The sequence below is a fragment of the Pelecanus crispus genome, chromosome W (genome assembly GCF_030463565.1).
Source record: "Pelecanus crispus isolate bPelCri1 chromosome W, bPelCri1.pri, whole genome shotgun sequence".
NCBI classification, from domain to species: Eukaryota; Metazoa; Chordata; class Aves; order Pelecaniformes; family Pelecanidae; genus Pelecanus; species Pelecanus crispus.
This window is the reverse complement of record NC_134675.1, coordinates 18,050,658-18,069,255: the sequence shown is the minus strand read 5'-3', so window position 1 is coordinate 18,069,255 and position 18,598 is coordinate 18,050,658. Positions and strand designations below refer to the sequence as shown.

The 18,598-nt window shown below is 43.2% G+C and overlaps 1 protein-coding gene across 2 annotated transcripts in view; it reads left to right on the top strand.

Moving 5' to 3' along the window:
• The window catches only part of LOC142596461 (tyrosine-protein kinase Fer-like), a 187,981-nt gene that overhangs the window by 80,413 nt on the left and 88,970 nt on the right, over positions 1-18,598 (top strand). Inside the window, exons 9-11 of one of the 2 annotated variants that reach the window (XM_075725572.1) lie at positions 185-277; positions 9,145-9,147; positions 15,908-16,111. In XM_075725572.1, the coding sequence (XP_075581687.1) occupies positions 185-277; positions 9,145-9,147; positions 15,908-16,111 (300 nt within the window). The remainder of the gene's footprint in view (positions 1-184; positions 278-9,144; positions 9,148-15,907; positions 16,112-18,598) is intronic. The other variant, XM_075725571.1, reaches the window with a different exon arrangement.

Below are 18,598 nucleotides of genomic sequence, written 5' to 3'. Positions count from 1 at the left end.
TAATCACACTGATGTTGACACAAGCTTGCTGGTTTGTATCAGTAGCAGATCAGTCCCTATCTTTTATTCAAATGAAATCCATGAGTCTACATTCCATGTCCTCCAATAATTCAATTATTAATGCACAGAAGTAAAACCATATTGATTTGCTTGGTTTTACTGGAGATACTACTTTTTCTCCTAGGACAAGAAGGACAAAGTCTCAAAGTTGGACACTATACGTCACTCCATAGCCGGAATTATAAGATCTCCAAAATCCATGTTGGGCTCATCGTCAGTAAGTAGTATCCACAATGTAGAATTCTCTTATTTTTACAGCTTAAGTAAGATTTTTTTCTGAAGTATCACACATTTCTGTTTACACAGGAAAAAATTATATTAAAATGACATAAAAAGCACAGTTTTGACTGATCAGTGGATATGATAATATTGTGACATAATAGTATGTCAGAACAACTTTATTGCACTTCAGAAAAAAGAATTTCTACATTCTTTGCCATTCCCAGATTGGTGCTGTACTTGAAAGATTCCTATTTCCTGTGTGATAGATTTACTAGTAATGCTGTATATTATGATATTCTGCAGTAGGTTAGATGGTCAGGCATGTTTTACCCATCATTGCAATAATTATATTTCTTATATTTATTATAGAGGCACCATCATATAAATTATGATTATTACTACTACTACTACTATTTGTGGCGGGTTAACTTTGGCCAGCTGCCAGATGCCCACTAAGTCATTCTCTCACCCCCATCTCCTCAAGAGAACAGGGGGAGAAAATAAGATTAAAAAACTCATGGGTCGAGATACAGACAGGGAGATTGCTTATCAGTTGGGCAAAACAGACTTGTCTTGGGGAAGATTAATTTAATTGGATGCCAATTAAAAATAGAGTTGGATGATGAAAAAAAAGACAAAACTAAAAACACCTTCCCCCCACCCCCCTCTTCTTCCCAGGCTCAACTTCATTCCTTCATTCCCAACTCTTCTACCTCCTCCCACCCCGAGTGGCACAGAGGGGATGGGTCATGGGTGTTGCAGTCAGTTCATAACACTTTGTTTCTGCCACACCTTCCTCCTCACACTTTTCCCCTGCTCCAGTGTGGGGTCCCTCACATTGGATACAGTTCTTCAAGAACTGCTCCAGTATGGGTCCTTTCCATGGGGTGCAGTCCTTCAGGAACAGACTTGCTCCAGCATAGGTCCCCCACATGCCACAGCTCCTGCCAGAAAACCTGCTCCTAGGCTGCAGTTTCCTTCAGGTCATATCGACCTGCTGTGGCATGGGATCCTCCATGGGCTGCAGTGTGGATATCTGCTCCATCATAGCCCTCCATGGGCTGCAAGGCGACAACCTGCTTCACCACGGTCTTCACCATGGGCTGCAAGGGAAGCTCTGCTCTGGCACCTGAAGCATCTCTTCCCCCTCCTTCTTCACTGACCTTGGTGTCTGCAAAGTTGTTTCTCACATTTTCTCACTCCTCACTTGCGGCTGCTGTGTTTCAGCAGTTTCCCCCCCACCCCCTTCTTAAATATGTTATCACAGAGGTGCCAGCAGCATCTCTGGCTCAGCTTTGGCTCAGGTAGGTCTCAGACCTCAGGTAGGTCTGTTTTGGAGCCAGCTAAAACTGGCTCTATCCATCACAGGGGCAGCCCCAGTCTCTTCTCAAAGAGGTCACCCCTGCAGCCCCCCTGCTACCAAAGCCTTGTCGTGTAAACCTAATACAAGCCTCAAGAACTGGTGCTATTTATGTAATTAGATATTATACACCTGTGGTGGGTTGACCCTGGCTGAATGCCAGGTGCCCACCAAAGCCACTCTATCACTTCCCTTCTCAACTGGACAGGGGAGAGAAAATATAACAAAAAGCTCGTGGGGCAAGATAAGGACAGGGAGAGATCACTCACCAATTACCATCATGGGCAAAACAGACTCAACTTGGGGAAATCAGTTTATTACCAGTCAAATCAGAGTGGGATAACGCTCTGACTCAGCGTGGGTGGGGACAGAGTGACAGCGGCAGTTTAAAACCCGGTGTAACTGCCATTTCAATGAAGTCACCGAGGCGAAGGGCTCTGGAGCGGAGGCTCGTGCCGGGGCACCCTTGCTAAGGCGGCAAAAGCGCAGGGGGAGAGAGGGCACCCCAGCCCCCCGGTTAGAGCGGGAAAGGGAGAGCTGCTAACGAGTGGCAGTTCTGACTCAGCGTGGGCGGGGACAGGAGTGACAGCGGCCAAACCCCCTCACCAATAAAAGCAGCCCCCAGGGAGCGTGGTGACTAGGGCGTGGTGTGTCAGTTTGCACGGCAGCTCACATGAGCAGGGTGTGCGGGGAAGGTGAAATCCCCCTCCTAGCTCTAAAGGGAAACTCAGCTAGTGGTCATCGCCCTCCCAGGAGAGGACCTAGCAGCTATGGTTACTACTTGCCTGAAAGCCGTTGCCAGAAGGAATGCGTTAACCCAGACAGAGCTCCTGCACAAACATGCAGCCGTCCAGGTCTCTGGCTGCAGGGAGTGCCTGAGCCTGTCACTTGTACCGGAGGGTAGCGGAGACGGCAGATGTCTACGGTGTGACCAGGTAGATGATCTGCTCAGGCTGGTGGCAGAGCTGAAGGAGGAGGTGGAAAGGATAAGGAGTATCAGGGAGTGCGAGAAGGAGATAGATTGGTGGAGCTGTACCCTACCATCCCTGGGGCCAAGGCAGCAGATGGAGGCCCCACAAGGAGCAGAGGATCCCCTACCCTCTTGCCAGCGAGCAGAAGGAAGGGATCCAAGAGACGGGGGGAATGGAAACAGGTCTCTGCCTGGGGTGGCAGGTGAATCCCCTCCTGGCCTCCCTCACCTTCCCAGTTGCCCCTACACAACAGATATGGGGCTCTGGAAATTGAGGGCCAGGCAAGTGAGGAGGCAGGAGAAGGTCCAGCCAGGGGGTTATTGAGGGTGAGTCAGTCACCCCCATGGATTACGACTGCCCCTGTTAAGAAAAAAGGAGGGTAATTGTGGTAGGCGATTCCCTCCTGTGGGGAACAGAGGGTCCAATATGCCATCTGGACCCATCCCACAGGGAAGTCTGCTGCCTCCCTGGGGCCTGTGTTAGGGATGTTACTAGGAAACTCCCTGATCTGGTACGGCCCTCCGATTATTACCCATAGCTGGCTGTACAAGTTGGCAGTGATGAGGTTGCAGAGAGAAGTCCTAAAGCGATCAAAAGGGACTTCAGGGCACTGGGGCATTTGTTTGCAGGATCAGGAGCACAGGTAGTGTTTTCCTCAATCCCATCAATGGCAGGGAAGAATGCTGAAAGGAACGGGAAAACTCACCTGATTAACAAGTGGCTCAGAGGCTGGTGCCATCAGTGGAATTCTGTTTTTTTCGATCATGGGGAGGTTTACACAGCACCAGGCCTGCTGGCAGCAGATGGAGTTCAACTGTCTCCAAAGGGGAAAAGGATTCTCACTCATGAGTTGGCAGGACTCATCAAGAGGGCTTTAAACTAGGTTCGAAGGGCGAAGGGGATATAACCAGGCTCGCTAGAGAGGAACCCGAGGGCGGCATGGCAACGTTGGGGGTGAAATCGATAGCCCGGCTCAAGTGCATCTACACCAATGCATGTAGCATGGGCAACAAACAGGAGGAGCTGGAAGCCATTGTGCAGCAGGATAGCTATGACATAGTCGCCATCACAGAAACATGGTGGGATGACTCTCATGACTGGAGTGCTGCATTGGATGGCTATAAGCTCTTCAGAAGGGATAGGCGGTGGGGTGGCTCTGTATGTTAGGGAGTGTTTTGACTGTATAGATCTCGACAGTGGTGATGATAAGGTTGAGTGCTTATGGGTAAGGATGAGGGGGAAGGCCAGCAAGGCGGATGTCCTGTTGGGAGTCTGCTATAGACCACCCAACCAGGATGTACAGATAGATGAAGCGTTCTACAAGCGGCTGGCAGCAGTCTCGCAATCGCCAGCCCTTGTTCTTGTGGGGGACTTCAACTTGCCGGACATCTGCTGGAAATACAACACAGCAGAGAGGCAACAGTCTCAAAAGTTCCTAGAGAGTGTGGAGGATAACTTTCTGACGCAGCTGGGAAGCAAGCCTACCAGGGGAGGTGCCTCGCTTGACCTGCTGTTTACAAACAGAGAAGGACTTGTGGGAGATGTCATGGTCGGAGGCCGTCTTGGGCTTAGCAACCACGATATGATAGAGTTCTCAATTCTTGGCGATGTAAAGAGGAGGGGCAGCAAAACTGTTACGATGGACTTCTGGAGAGCAGACTTTGGCCTGTTCAGGACGCTGTTTGGGAAAGTCCCTTGGGAGACAGTCCTGAAAGGCAAAGGGGTCCAGGAAGGCTGGGCGTTCTTCAAGAAGGAAGTCTTAAGGGCATAGGAGCAGGCTATCCCCATGTGCCGTAAGACGAACCGGCGGGGAAGACGACCGGCCTGGCTGGACAGGGAGCTTTTGCTGGGACTCAGGGGAAAAAAGGACACTCTACCACCTTTGGAAGAAGGGGCGGGCAACTCAGGAAGAGTACAGGGATCTTGTTAGGTCATGCAGGGGGGAATTAGAAAAGCAAAAGCCCAGCTAGAACTCAATCTGGCCACTGTTGTAAGAGATAATAAAAAATGTTTCTACAAATACATTAACAACAAAAAGAGAGCCAAGGAGGATCTCCATCCTTTGCTGGATGAGGGGGGAACATTGTCACCGAGGACAAGGAAAAGGCTGAGGTACTTAATGCCTTCTTTGCCTCTGTGTTTAACAGCCAGACCAGTCATCCCCAAGGTATTCAGCCCCCTGAGCTGGAAGACAGGGACAGGGACCAGAATGGAGCCCTCATAGTCCAGGAGGAAGCAATTAATGACCTGCTATGCCACCTGGACACTCACAAGTCTATGGGGCCAGATGGGATCCACCTGAGAGTACTGAGGGAGCTGGCAGAGGAGCTTTCCAAGCCACTCTCCATCATCTATCAGCAGTCCTGGTTAACAGGGGAGGTCCCTGATGACTGGAGGCTTGCCAATGAGATGCCCATCTACAAGAAGGGCTGGAAGGAGGATCTGGGGAACTACAGGCCTGTCAGCCTGACCTCGGTGCCGGTAAAGATTATGTAGTGGTTCATCTTGAGTGCGCTCAACAGGCATATGCAGGTCAACCAGGGGATGGGGCCCAGCCAGCATGGGTTCATGAAAGGCAGGTCCTGCTTGACCAACCTGATCTCCTTCTATGTCCAGGTGACACGCAGGGTGGATGAGGGAAAGGCTGCGGATGTCATCTACCTGCACTTCAGTAAAGCCTTTGTCTCCCACAGCATTCTCCTAAGGAAGCTGGTGGCTCATGGCTTGGATGGGCATACTCTTTGCTGGATAAAAAACTGGCTGGGTGTCTGCCCTGGTTTCGGCTGGGATAGAGTTAATTTTCTTCCTAGTAGCAGGCATAGTGCTGTGTTTTGGATTTAGTAGGAGAAGAATGTTCATAACACACTGATGTTTTAGTTGTTGCTAAGTAGTGTTTATACTAGTCAAGGACTTTTCAGCTTCCCATGCTCTGCCAGGTGCACAAGAAACTGGGAGGGGGCACAGCCAGAATAGTTGATCCAAACTGACCAAAGGGCTATTCCATACCATATGATGTCATGCTCAGTATATAAACTGGGGGGGCTGGCCGGGGAGCAGCGATCGCTGCTCAGGAACTGTGTGGGTATCGGTCGGTGGGTGGTGAGCAATTGCATTGTGCATCACTTGCTTTGTATATTATTATTATTATTATCATTATAATATTGTTATTATCATTACCATTTTACTTTATTTCAATTATTAAACTGTTCTTATCTCAACCCAGGAGTGTTTCTCACTCTTACTCCTCCGATTCTCTCCCCCAACCCCGATGGGATGGGGGAGTGAGCGAGTGGCTGCGTGGTGCTTAGTTGCTGGTTGGGGCTAAACCATGACAGTGGCCAAGCCCAGAGAGTTGTGGTCAATGGAGTTAAGTCCAGTTGGTGGCTGATGACGAGTGGTGTTCCCCAGGGCTCAGTTTTGGGGCCAGCCTTGTTTAATATCTTTATCAACAATCTGTATGAGGGGATTGAGTGCACCCTCAGTAAGTCTGCAGATGACACCAAACTGGGTGGGGGTGTCGATCTGCTCGAGGGTAGAAAGGCCCTGCAGAGGGATCTGGACAGGCTGGAACGATGGGCTGAGGCCAACTGTATGAGGTTTAAGAAGGCCAAGTGCCGGGTCCTGCACTTTGGTCACAACAACCCCATGCAATGCTATAGGCTTGGGGAAGAATGGCTGGAAAGCTGCCTGGCGGAAAAGGACCTGGGGGTGCTGGTGGACAGCCAGCTGAACATGAGCCAGCAGTGTGCCCAGGTGGCCAAGAAGGCCAACAGCATCCTGGCTTGTATCAGGAATAGTGTGGCCAGCAGGAGCAGGGAGGTGATTGTCCCCCTGTACTTGGCGCTGGTGAGGCTGCACCTGGAATACTGTGTCCATTTTTGGGCCCCTCAGTACAAGAAGGACATTGAGGTTCTGGAGTGTGTCCAGAGAAGGGCAACGAAGCTGGTGAAGGGTCCGGAGCACAGGCCTTATGAGGAGCGGCTGAGGGAACTGGGACTGTTTAGCCTGGAGAAGAGGCGGCAGCTAAGGGGAGACCTTATTGCTCTCTACAACTACCTGAAAGGAGGTTGTAGTGAGGTGGGTGTTGGTCTCTTCTCCCAAGTAACTAGCAACAGGACAAGAGGAAATGGGCTCAAGCTGTGTCAGGGGAGGTTTAGATTGGATATTAGGCAAAATTTCTTCACGGAAAGGGTAGTCAAGCATTGGAACAGGCTGCCCAGAGAGGTGGTGGAGTCACCGTCCCTGGAAGAGTTCAAAAAACGGGTAGACGTGGCACTTTGGGACATGGTTTAGTAGGCATGGTGGTGTTGGGTTGATGGTTGGACTGATGATCTTGGAGATCCTTTCCAATCTTAATGATTCCTAGTTTTTACTTTCATTAAAAAAATAATCCAGCCACCAAGCCAGGAAACATGAAATTGCTACTCTACCCTTAATTGGTTTAGTGGTGGACTTGGTAGTGTTAGGTTAATGGTTGGACTGGATGATCTTAAAGGTCTTTTCCAACCTAAATGATTCTATGATTCTTTAAATGAGCTTCAATGTCAGAGTATATAAACCAATCAGTTTGGGTTTTTTTGTGTGTTTTGTGATTTTGTGATTTGCTTCATAAATTAGTACTTAGCTCTTAATGTGGTTAGGTGCTCAGCTTTTTCCTATTGACAGTTACATAACTGTGCTGATTGGTAAATGTATAAACTCGTACTTCAAACAATATCCATCAACAAAGTATACAGCTTGATTCTGGAAGGTGGATTTTAAAAAAAAAAATACATAAAAATATTTGTTTGTTTATTTTCCTGTTTTAAATAGTGCAATGCAAAATAGAATTTAGAAGCAGAGTAGGAAAAGGACCAGTACTGATTCTCTTCTAGAATGTATTCTAAAGAAAGACATAATGTTAGCTACCTTGTTTCATATTATATATTTTAAATATATTGAAAGTTTTAATGAGAAACCATAACTTGGTTTAAATGTAGTATTATTCAAAAAATGTTGTCCCATATGTAATTGGTGAGAGAAATTTAATTAATTTCATGTCTAATTAGAGAAAACTAATTTTTTTTTAGTGTCACCTAAAGAAAGTAGCAGAGAAACCCTGTACTTCTTGAGGCAACCAGGAGTTTAGCAAAGATGAGGTTAACTGATAATTATGTGTTAGTACTTCAATAATTTACAGGTTCTCAGAGTAAGAAGGTAAAAGGTAATATAGGAAAAAAGAGTTTTGCAGAAAATACAGTGAGGTTAGAGATGGCTTTTATCAGACAAAATACACGTCAGCTGTCTATAACAGCAAGAGATGTAAGTTTAATCAGCTGAGGAGAGAAAACAAAAAAAAGGGACAACTTTCATGTACTTCTGATACTGTGCTATGCATGAACTGAATGAAGAGTCTGAATGAATTGCATCTTGAATACCAACTTTTTCCCTTCAGATAAAATTAGTCTGGTTTTTGCCAATGAGGGATTTCAGGCTGTCACAGCCATCTGTTAGTGTTTATGGGATAACTGCATGCATAATTTCCTTTAATTTTTTTTATGTTTAATAAAGATTATCTTAGTACAGAGGGATGTTCTTTCTAAAAGAGGGGGTTTTTTTTCCCTGATATGATTGCTTTTATCTTATAATTTTCAGGTCTGTGCATTTTTACTTTTATAGGGTTGGTTTTAGATGGGATACTCAAGACTTTTCATTTCTTCAGTGAAGCTGATTTTGGTTTCATATGGTATATATGTGTAGTGGGTTGACCTTGGCTGGACGCCAGGTGCCCACCAAGCTGCTCTATCACTCCCCTTCCTCAGCAGGACAGGGGAGAGAAAATATAACAAAAGGCTCATGGGTCAAGATAAGGACAGGGAGATCATTCAGCAATTACCATCACGGGCAAAACAGACTCAACTCAGGGAAATTACTTTAATTCATTACCAATCAAATCAGAGTAGGGTAATGAGAAATAAAACCAAATCTTAAAACACCTTCCCCCTACCCCTCCCTTCTTCCCAGGCTCAACTTCACTCCTGAATTCTCTCCCTCCTCCCACCTGATCAGCAGAGGGTTATGGGGAGCAGGGGTTGCAGTCAGTTCATCACACAGGTCACAATTCCTGCCAGCAAACCTGCTCCAGCATGGGCTCCTCTCTCCACAGAGTCACAGGTCCTTCCAGAAGCCTGCTCCAGCACAGGCTCTCCACAGTGTCACAGCCTCCTTCAGGCGCACCCACCTGCTCTGGTGTGGGGTCCTCCATGGGCTGCAGGTGGATATCTGCTCCACCGTTAACCTCCATGGGCTGCAGGGGGACAGCCTGCTTCACCATGGTCTTCACCACAGGCTGCAGGGGAATCTCTGCTCTGGCTCCTGGAGCACCTCCTCCCCCTCCTTCTTCACTGACCTTGGTGTCTGCAGAGTTGTTTCTCTCGCATATTCTCACTCCTCTCTTCCATCTGCTGTTTTACAGCAGTTTTTCCCCCTTCTTAAATATGTTATCACAGAGGCGCTACCACTATCACTGATTGGCTCAGCCTTGCCCAGCAGCAGGTCTGTCTTGGAGCTGGTGCCATTGGCTGTTGGACATAGGGGAAGCTTCTAGCAGCTTCTCACCACTGTAGCGCCCCGCCCCGCTACCAAAACCTTGCCACGTAAACCCAGTAAAATACGGGAATGAATCAGTTTTCACTGAGCCTAGTGGCAGGGTTGAGAGATACTCCATAGGGAAATGTCTCAAAATATCGACTAAAATATGCTGCTTTACTTTCTAGACCATGTCTGTGCCTCTCTTTTACATGGGGAGGGAAAAAAATGTCTTGTCAAAATGTTTTCTTTGTTTAGAGGTGGAAAATATAGTAGTACATAAAGTCTGAGCTCAGAATATATATGAAAATAAAGTATTAAGTAACCTATTAGTTATTAACATATAATTTCCATTATTACTGTCTTTTCATTGACAGTGCAAGTGCAAGAATATTCTCTCTTTTTAAAGTTAGAAATAATACAATACTCTGCTCAGTTTTTCACTCAAAAAAGCAGCAGCTTTGAAAAAGGCTTTGAAAAAGCAGCTTGAGACTTCTTCATTTACTGTTGTTGGAGAATAACTGCTGTTTCAATGGACTGTTCAGTAGGGGGAGGAAAGGAGATTAATAATAAGCAAAAAAGACACTAATGGGTACATGAAAAGCATGAAGAAGTATATGAGGGCATTTCCCTCCCAACAGAAAGAAAACTATCTCATGAGCAAAGTGTGGGAACAAATGGAAATTTTTAAAGAAAAAAGAAAAGGGAAAAAAGGATTGGAGGTGGAAGTAGAAATTCTTCAGTGTGAGTTCTCCTTTTGTATGGTTTTATGTTAATTGTTAATTTGACTGGAAGATAAAAATAACAGCAAAAATCTTAAAAAAAAATTTTCTCTATGTAAGCTGTTCAGTCACTTATTTGAAAATGCTCCTGAGTGTGTACATAAAAATGGGCAAAATCTCTTTTCATCAGTGAAACTGTAAAACAGTGAGGCCTAGAATGTAAACTTTTTCTTTCAGATATCTAGTTAGTAATTTCAAGCAGCTTATTGTTCTTTAAACTTGCTAAGAAAATAGGTGGGAATTGTAAACTAATTTTGTGCCCATAACATTTTCTTCTATCTTCTTTAGAGACTAACCTTTCTTGTATTTAAACCATTTTATTCTAACTATAAAATGCAGTAGAAATGTTAGTGCTAAGTGATAAATCGAGTTGAAATCAATATTAAAATTATTATACATCTTGCATTTGTACTGATCTTTCTGGGCTTTCAGCCATGTTTTCTTTAATAAGCAGTCAGGGTGAATATTGTACATATAGGAAATATGTTGGAGTAGGAAGACTTTTTCATAAAAAAATAATACCATTTCAATAACATACAAAACATGGCCAATTACTGATTGTTTCATCAGAAAAAATAAAGGGATTTCTACCTCAGTTATGATTAACCAATAGTATATGACCAAAATTAAAGGTAATGTTAGGTAGGAGACAATAAGCATAGGATACCTTGTGGAATTTTCATTGCTTTCTTCTAAAGAAATAAATATTTGTTTAAACAAATTTAAAAGAAGGGGGAAGGTTGATGTTAGTGTTATAAACACCACCATAATTAGCAATGTCTAAAATGTTCCCTGTTTTTTCTGTGTAATAAAGATTTTTTTTTTCCTGGGATATGAACATGATGATATAATTGGTGACTCAGACTTGACCCAGTTTGAACATAAGCAGGTGTTATTATCTAGTGGCTGCCACTTTTGTAAGCTATAAAATGAGTTCCATGGTCATAGTGGATAATATCCATTTTATAGGAGCTGTCACAATTGTCAGACATGGGGTTTTTTTAACCTTCTTTTGTGAAGGCCATGAACTAGGGTGGTGCTAATAATGCCAAGGTTATGGGTTCAATCCCTGCTCACTGCAGGGGGGTTGGGCTAGATGATCTCTCAAGGTCCCTTCCAACCCAAAGCATTCTATGATTCTATGATAACTAGCTTATTAACATTGAACTCTCTTTTTTTATCCTTAGAAGTGTTTCTTTTGGAGTAGAAATGTGTTTCTGTGGGAACAGTTTTATTACTTTGAACCCTGTAACATTTCTTGATCATGTAGCAAAGGTCAGTCAAATACAGTGTCTTTGAACAATAAATGTTCAAATATGTAAGGGTATGTGGAAGGAGAGTGTCTGCTCCTTTAAGGGTATCTGGTCAAAGGAGCCATAAACAAAAACAGAGACAAACCTGAGGGATGATAAGGGAGGTTGTGATAGGAACAAATCTGGCCAGTCACACTAATTGGTTAGGATATGTGGAGTGTGAGAGTGTTTATTTCTTCAGCTTGTAGGATAAGGAAATGGAGGGAGACAAACACACAGAGATATAAAACCTGACCAATTAGCCTTAACAAAGACAATAATCAGAACCAAACCTGGTCAGTCACACTAATTGAGGGGCTATCAAGAAACTGCAGGCAAACAGGGACTTTGCAGCTGATAAGGATGCAAACCTGAGGGTCCATGATGTTTGAGAGGGGTAGGTGGAGCTATGCCAACTGATGAGGCAGTGTGCAGGGGAAGGGGGAGCAGGGATGAACAAAGAAGAGGGTAGACAGAAAAGACTATCAAAGAGGCTGATCGCAGGTAGAAAGGGGCCAGTCAGTATGCTTGTCTGGCTGAGCCCTGCACCTGATCACCACAGTCTATCCTATCTTCTTATTAAATATTTTCTTAACTGTCTCACTCTCTGTCTTGTGTGTGTGTGCTGCAAGGACTAAGTACCAGCTACTCGTGAGACCTGTGTGCTGTATGAGTGGATTTGGTGCCAGCTGCTGGAGTCAGGGGTGGGGGGGGGTAGGCTCCCCTGGCCTGTGGTGTCAGCTACTGGAGCAAGTGAGGGTCCTAGCATCAGTAGTTGTAGGGGCCATAGCTTGCTCAATCTAGGTAGGGTCCTACAGACTTTGTGCCAGCTACTGAGGGGACTGGTGTGAGTGGATTTGGTGCCAGCTACTAGAGTCTGACCAGGGGTGTAGGTGCCCCTGGCCTGTAATGTCAGCTACTGGAGCGAGTTGGGGGTCTCTTGCCTCCAGCCACTGGGGTGGGAATAGTGTGTGTCCCAAAAACCAGCTACTGGAAGGGACCAGCGTGAGTGAGGCAAGCAAGGGGCTCAGTGCTAGCAGCTGGAACAGGACAGCAGGTCACAGCCCGCACACTTGGTGCCAGCTGCTGGGAGGAGGGGGTGTCCAAGTGTCTGTATCTTCTCCAAACCTGGTGTGTAGGGGAGTGTGCGTGTGGAATTTGCTAGCAAACTTCAAGCTGGACTAGCTGGCAAGTAGGAGGCCCTGGGTCTGGGCAGGAATATCAGGCGGGCAAGGGTCCATGCTGATATACCCAGGGGGACTTGCGAGTGTAGAGTGCCTGTGGGACAAGTGTGTAAGTGCATGTGTCTGCTAACAAGCATCGAGCTGGACTAGCTGGCAAGTAGGAGACCTGTGGAGTGGGTTAAGAGGGCCTGGGATCCAGACAGTGGTATTGGACAGACAGAGGGGCCGTGCTGATACTCAGGGGATCCATGAATACGTGTGGGCTTGTGAATCTGGAGTGTGCCATGTGTGTGCCTTCGTTAGTGACCTTCTATCTCTACCAGCCAAAGAGGAGGAAGGGAACTTGGCTGCCTATACTTATGTTTTACGCTAATCCTATATGTAGGTGCTGTTGAAGGCAGCACCTTGTCTGTGGCAGTCTGTGTAACTGGCTGTATCAGTGTCCTCTGTGTGCGTGTCTCTGGTATACATGCTCAGCTTCACTACTGGTTGAACCTGCAAATGGGAAAGTAGCAGCCCGAGACCCTGTGTCCCTGGGCTCACTGGACTGGGCTGCAGTGGCCGGGCAGGAGGAAGTCCCGAGATGGGGATGCTGGAGGAGTCAACTACTCCTAATATCCCTTAACAAAATAAATAACCTTTTGTCACCCGACACTAAGGGGACAGACAGGTTCTAGTTGGGATCCTTGGCAGAATGATGACGACACTATTACCAGGGGTCAAGAGCAGGAGGTACCGGTTACACCTTTTATAACGTTTTGAAAGGTTATTTTTGGTTTAGGAATTTCTGAAAGAGAATAGCTTTGTGTCATTTAACTTTAACAATGGTAGACAGCTCCAGTCTGAGAAGTATTTAACTGTTGATGAAATTGAAAAATAGGACTGCCTTCTTGGCTGAACAATATTCTGATCTTTCAGTACTTCATTATGCTGGAGTACATCCCTTTTCTATCCTAAAAACTCTGACTGGGTACTTTTTGTCCAAGCTGTTATTATTTCTTACACAGTCCCACTTCTCTCTGAATCTATAATAGAGCATACTCACTCTTTCTAGTGATGGGTCTATTGGTTATAGTGTTGGTCTCAGATCTCATGTCTAAAAATATCCCCGATACAACAGACACCCAGGGCTCTAGATCCCAATGTCGATGTCTGAGACTATGAGTCTCTGTCAGACTCTTAAATATATTCTCCAGTTTTTCATCAGGATCGTGGACTAAATTAGCCCTTTTGAGATATAACTTAGAAAGAATGCTAGGAACCCTCAGACTTAAAGGCATTTTTTTATACAGAATTACAGAATTGTTGAGGTTGGAAGGGACCTCTTGAGATCATCTAGTTCAACCCCCCTGCTCAGTAAAGGTCATCTAGAGCAGGTTGCTGAGGACCACGTCCAGTTGGGTTTTGAATATCTCCATAGATGGAGCTTCCACAACCTCTCTGGCAACCTGTTCCAGTATTTGACCACCCTCACAGTAAAAAAGTGTTTTCTTGTGTTCATATGGAATTTCATGTGTTTTAATTTGTGCTCATTGCCTCTTGTCCTGTCAGCGGGCACTACTGAGAAGACCTCTTCTTCATTCCCTCCCCTCAGGTATTTATACACAGTGATAAGGCCCACCCCGAGCCTTCTCTTCTCTAGGCTAAACTGTTGCAGCTCCAATCCTTAATCATCTTTGTGGCCCTTCACTGGACTCTCTCCAGTATATCCATCTCTCTTTTACTGGGGAGCCCAGAACTGGACACAGGACTCCAGGTGTGGCCTCAACAGTGCTGGGTAGAGAGGAAGGATCACCTCTCTCGATCTGCTGGTAACACTCTTCCTAATCCAGGCCAGGAGGCTGCTGGCCTTCTTTGCTGCAAGGGTGCATTACTGGCTCGTGGTCAGCTTGGTGTCCACCAGAACCCTCTCCTTGGGGGGAAGGTCCTTCTCTGCAGAGCTGCTTTCCAGCCAGTAAGCCCCCAGCTTGTACTGGTGCCTAGGGTTATTCCTCCCCAGGTGCAAGACTTTGCACTTCCCCTTGTTGAATTGCATGAGAATCTTCTTTGTCCATTTCTCCAGCCTGTCAAGGTCCCTCTGAATGGCATCACAACCATCTGGTGTTTCAGCCACTCCTCCCAGCTTTGTATTGTTTACAAATTTGCTGAGGGTGCACTCTGTCCCAGCGTACAGGTCACTAATGAAGAGGTTAAACAGTATTGGCCTCACTATCGATCCCTGGGGTACTCCACTAATGACTTGCCTCCAACTGCACTTTGTGCCATTGATCACAACCCTCTGAAGTCCTCTGTAGGCTTCCTTTCTGGGGTCTACTTGTTCCTTCTCTGAGAGTTTGAAGTTCTTCCTAGTGTTATTTTTTGTTAGATAAGTCATCTTAACCTGAATGACTCCTCAGGGAGAACTTAAATGTGCAGGTGGCCTCTAGTCTGCCCAGAGCTACATTGTGTCAAATTTTTCTCTTGCGTGCATCAGTGGGATGTTTCTGTTCTCTTTCCCAATCCTATATGGCAGAAATATCATATCATCCTTGAGAATATGAAGAAGAAAAACCTTGTTTCATCTGGGTAGATCAGTAGCTGAGGTTCATTCAGAATTGTAGGTTTCATTTGTACCTGTTTGATAGGGCTTTATTGAGGATTCAGTTTTCATTCTGTTATCTATAATGCAATTCAACAGGCTTTTCTGGGACATGTTCAGATATGTGTTCAACTCATGATGCAATATGGAGTCTATTATTTTATTCAGAGATTTATCACTCTAGCAGTGAGAATTTGTATGAGCTCTGGCATTAATGATTGTGAATGACATACAGCCTAAGTAAGGGCTTCTCATAACAAATCTGAAGTAGTCATTGAAAAAAATATGTTTTTCTAAGTGTTTTCTTAAACAATGTAAGCTTGTTTAAAATTAATATGTGAAGTTATAGGTTAAAACTCATTACCTTCCATTTATACCCAATGAAAATAGTATCTTACAATCTTTCTGCAGAAACTGCATGTAAGTTCATAAGCACAATATGCCCAAGTGCCTACTCTCTGTTACAGTGTAAATGCTAGGAAGAAAATGGCTCTTAGACTTATTAATTGATTTGGAATGGGATTTTTAAATTCTATGAAAATAATTTAGCCAATACAAATACTTTTGAAAACTCAATTTCTTACTTTCTTATGTTCTTATGTCGCAGAAATTTGTCTCTGGATAAAGACATGCTTAATTTTGAACTGTTGTTAATAGCATGTCAGAATGTGTGAGAAAGGGTGATACCTTGGTCAGTATTTTTTTAAGTAATAGAAAAAAAGGTGATCAGTATGCCTTTTAGTGTAAATAAATAGCCTTAATTTTGTTTGTTAATAGAAATACGCAATTTAGATACAGAAATAGAAATTATTGTTATCATGCTTTTCATGGAAAACTAAACTCTAAAAATGTACTGTTATAGTAACATTTTTCTTTGATATTTTTTCCAAGTTCTTTGATGTAATATCAACCACTGAGAAACCATTGGCAGAGCAAGACTGGTATCATGGTGCAATTCCAAGAATAGAAGCCCAGGAGCTGTTAAAACAGCAAGGAGACTTCTTGGTGCGAGAGAGCCATGGGAAACCTGGTGAATATGTCCTTTCTGTGTTTTCAGATGAACAACGGAGACACTTTATCATACAATATGCTGATGTACGTCTCTGATATAGTACTAAATATTTAATGTTATGAAGTTAATTATTTCAGCTAAACAATTTGTTCTACATAATTTACTATGACACATAGCTTTAGCCTTTATATGAAAATATGAAAGCTGTTGGAAATATTTCCATCAGTGCTCAAATTGGAGGAAAAGGTAATTTGGGGGAATAAAAGAAAAATATGAAGGATGAGGCTATTCTACATCTTTTATCCTATGTTGAAAAAACAAGATATTTCTGTAAATGTTTTGAAATCTAGAACTTATTACTTCTAATTTATACATGTACATTTATTTATTTTTAAACTTATTTTCACAGTTGGTGCTTATTAGGCTACTTTTAATTCAGATTGTAAAGATTCCATTGAATATTCCTGAAAAATTGAAACATTCACTTAGGAGAAAAAATTCTGTGCTGTTTTGTATATAGCTGGGAATTGAAGTCCATGCTGCTTTGGGGATATGCGTGTTCTTTTTAGCCTTGTGGATGTTGTTTTGTTCAGCAGAACACAAATGCTTGTGAATATTACATAGCATGTATGCTGCTGAGTAAAGACCAAAATTGATCCCCTTGTTTCTCTAACTTAGGAAAAACTGGTCATTTTAAACTACATTAATATTTATTTGCTTTTACCCAATGTATTACTTTTTATTTTTAATGCATTTCTTGGTTTTATTTATATATGTATTTTTCTTTTTACCTTTCAGAATTTCAAACTCATTCAAAATAAGATGGTGCTCATAACATTACTAGAAATGCTTCTAGCTCTTTACTCTGTGAATATAAGTAGAATATACCAGCAAATCAATCTCAGTTTTGATTCAGCAATACTGACAAAACATACTTCAGTCTGATGCAATAAAAGCTCCCAAATTTCAGTCAAACTATACAGACATGCGCAAATTCAGTAGCATAACTATGTTTACACTATGTTTCCCAGTCTAAATCCCCAGCTGATGCAGCATACCTGGGGAAGTCAGTATTATGTTGCTGGTTTATTTTTTTTTTAATGAGGGGTAGTAGTATTGTTCAAACTTCATAGAAGTTGGAAGGTTTTTATAGGATCAATATGGACACTGGTGTGTCTGGGGTTTTTGTTAATTTTCACCCATAGCTTTCCTTTTAGGATTTAACAATTGACAAAAAGTCGGTGTTTATTTTATTTATTTTTATGACCTTAAAGTATTTTGATGTATCAGAGTGCTGAATGAGAAAATAAGAGCAATAAAACTACCTATACCTAGATACACACAGTCTTATAAGATCCTTGGAGCTCTGATCCTTACTCAGCAGAATTAAATGCACATTATGTGCTTAGTGTGACTGAAATAATTTTGTGTAAATCATTGTATGTGTCATACTCCAGTGGGGCTTCAAAAATATAAACTGTGACTGGGCTTTAAAGTCAGTTAAAATAGAGATTTTTTTTTTTTTTTTTTTAAGTATTACTTTGAGGCTACCCTTATCGGTAATCTGACGCTTTTTAATATCCACTTTTCCAAGAAAAATTTACAGAACTGTAAATAAATTCCCATAATTTCATTACTTTCTCTTAGGTATTATATTAGAAATGTAATATTGATACTGTTTAATATTGCACAATCCAAACATTATCAGGTCACTAGATCTTTCTGCTTGTACAGTTAGTAATAGCATCTTATTTTCATCCACTCTTGGGATTAATTTGTGGGAGATTTTCTTGACAATCATGGAAGCTAAAACCTTTTTTCTTAAAGAAATGCAAGACTCCTTATGCACTCTTATGGGTCGAATTGTCTGCATTTATTGTGAAAAAAAAGCTTTATTTTTTTTAAAAAAGCTTATTAACCCTAAAAAGCATTTAATAAGTGGTGGGATTGTTATTGCCATATGACAAGAGTGACTGGATTCATGAACATCTTGGTAGGGAAGTTTGCTGAGAGTAAAGTGTAAGAATTTTTTTTCACGTTGGTATAAATAGTGTTGAATCAGCTCTCTGTGACTGGTCAAATCACACTCTTGCATCACTGACAGGTTTGGTCTCCATTGGCCTGAAATTTTCTTCTGAATCAAAGACTGCAGAGCAGAAGTACAACATATACCTGTTTTAACACTGGTCCTTTAATTGCATAAGTATTCTTTCTAGTTTTGCAAATATTTTTAAGCACTAATCCCAATAAAAGTACTTGCATGATAAATCATTTCATCCTTAAGTTTTAAGCATCAAAATTCATTGCTGTCACTAAGGGCTACTCTGTTTTTCACTGTTCCTCTTTGAGGCTATGCTATTTTCAAACTGTTGTTTGTTAGTGATTTTAATCAGGATCCCATGTAAATACACAGAATAAAAGAACATTGCCCTGAAGGTAAGTAAGCTTAAATGGCAGCAGATGAGTGCAAGGCTGGGTCTGGTATGCGGAAATGTTATGCAGTACTGGTTATTGTACTAGGCAGACTCTCAGGACATCAGTACCATAACCATGCTAAGGTTTATTTGGAT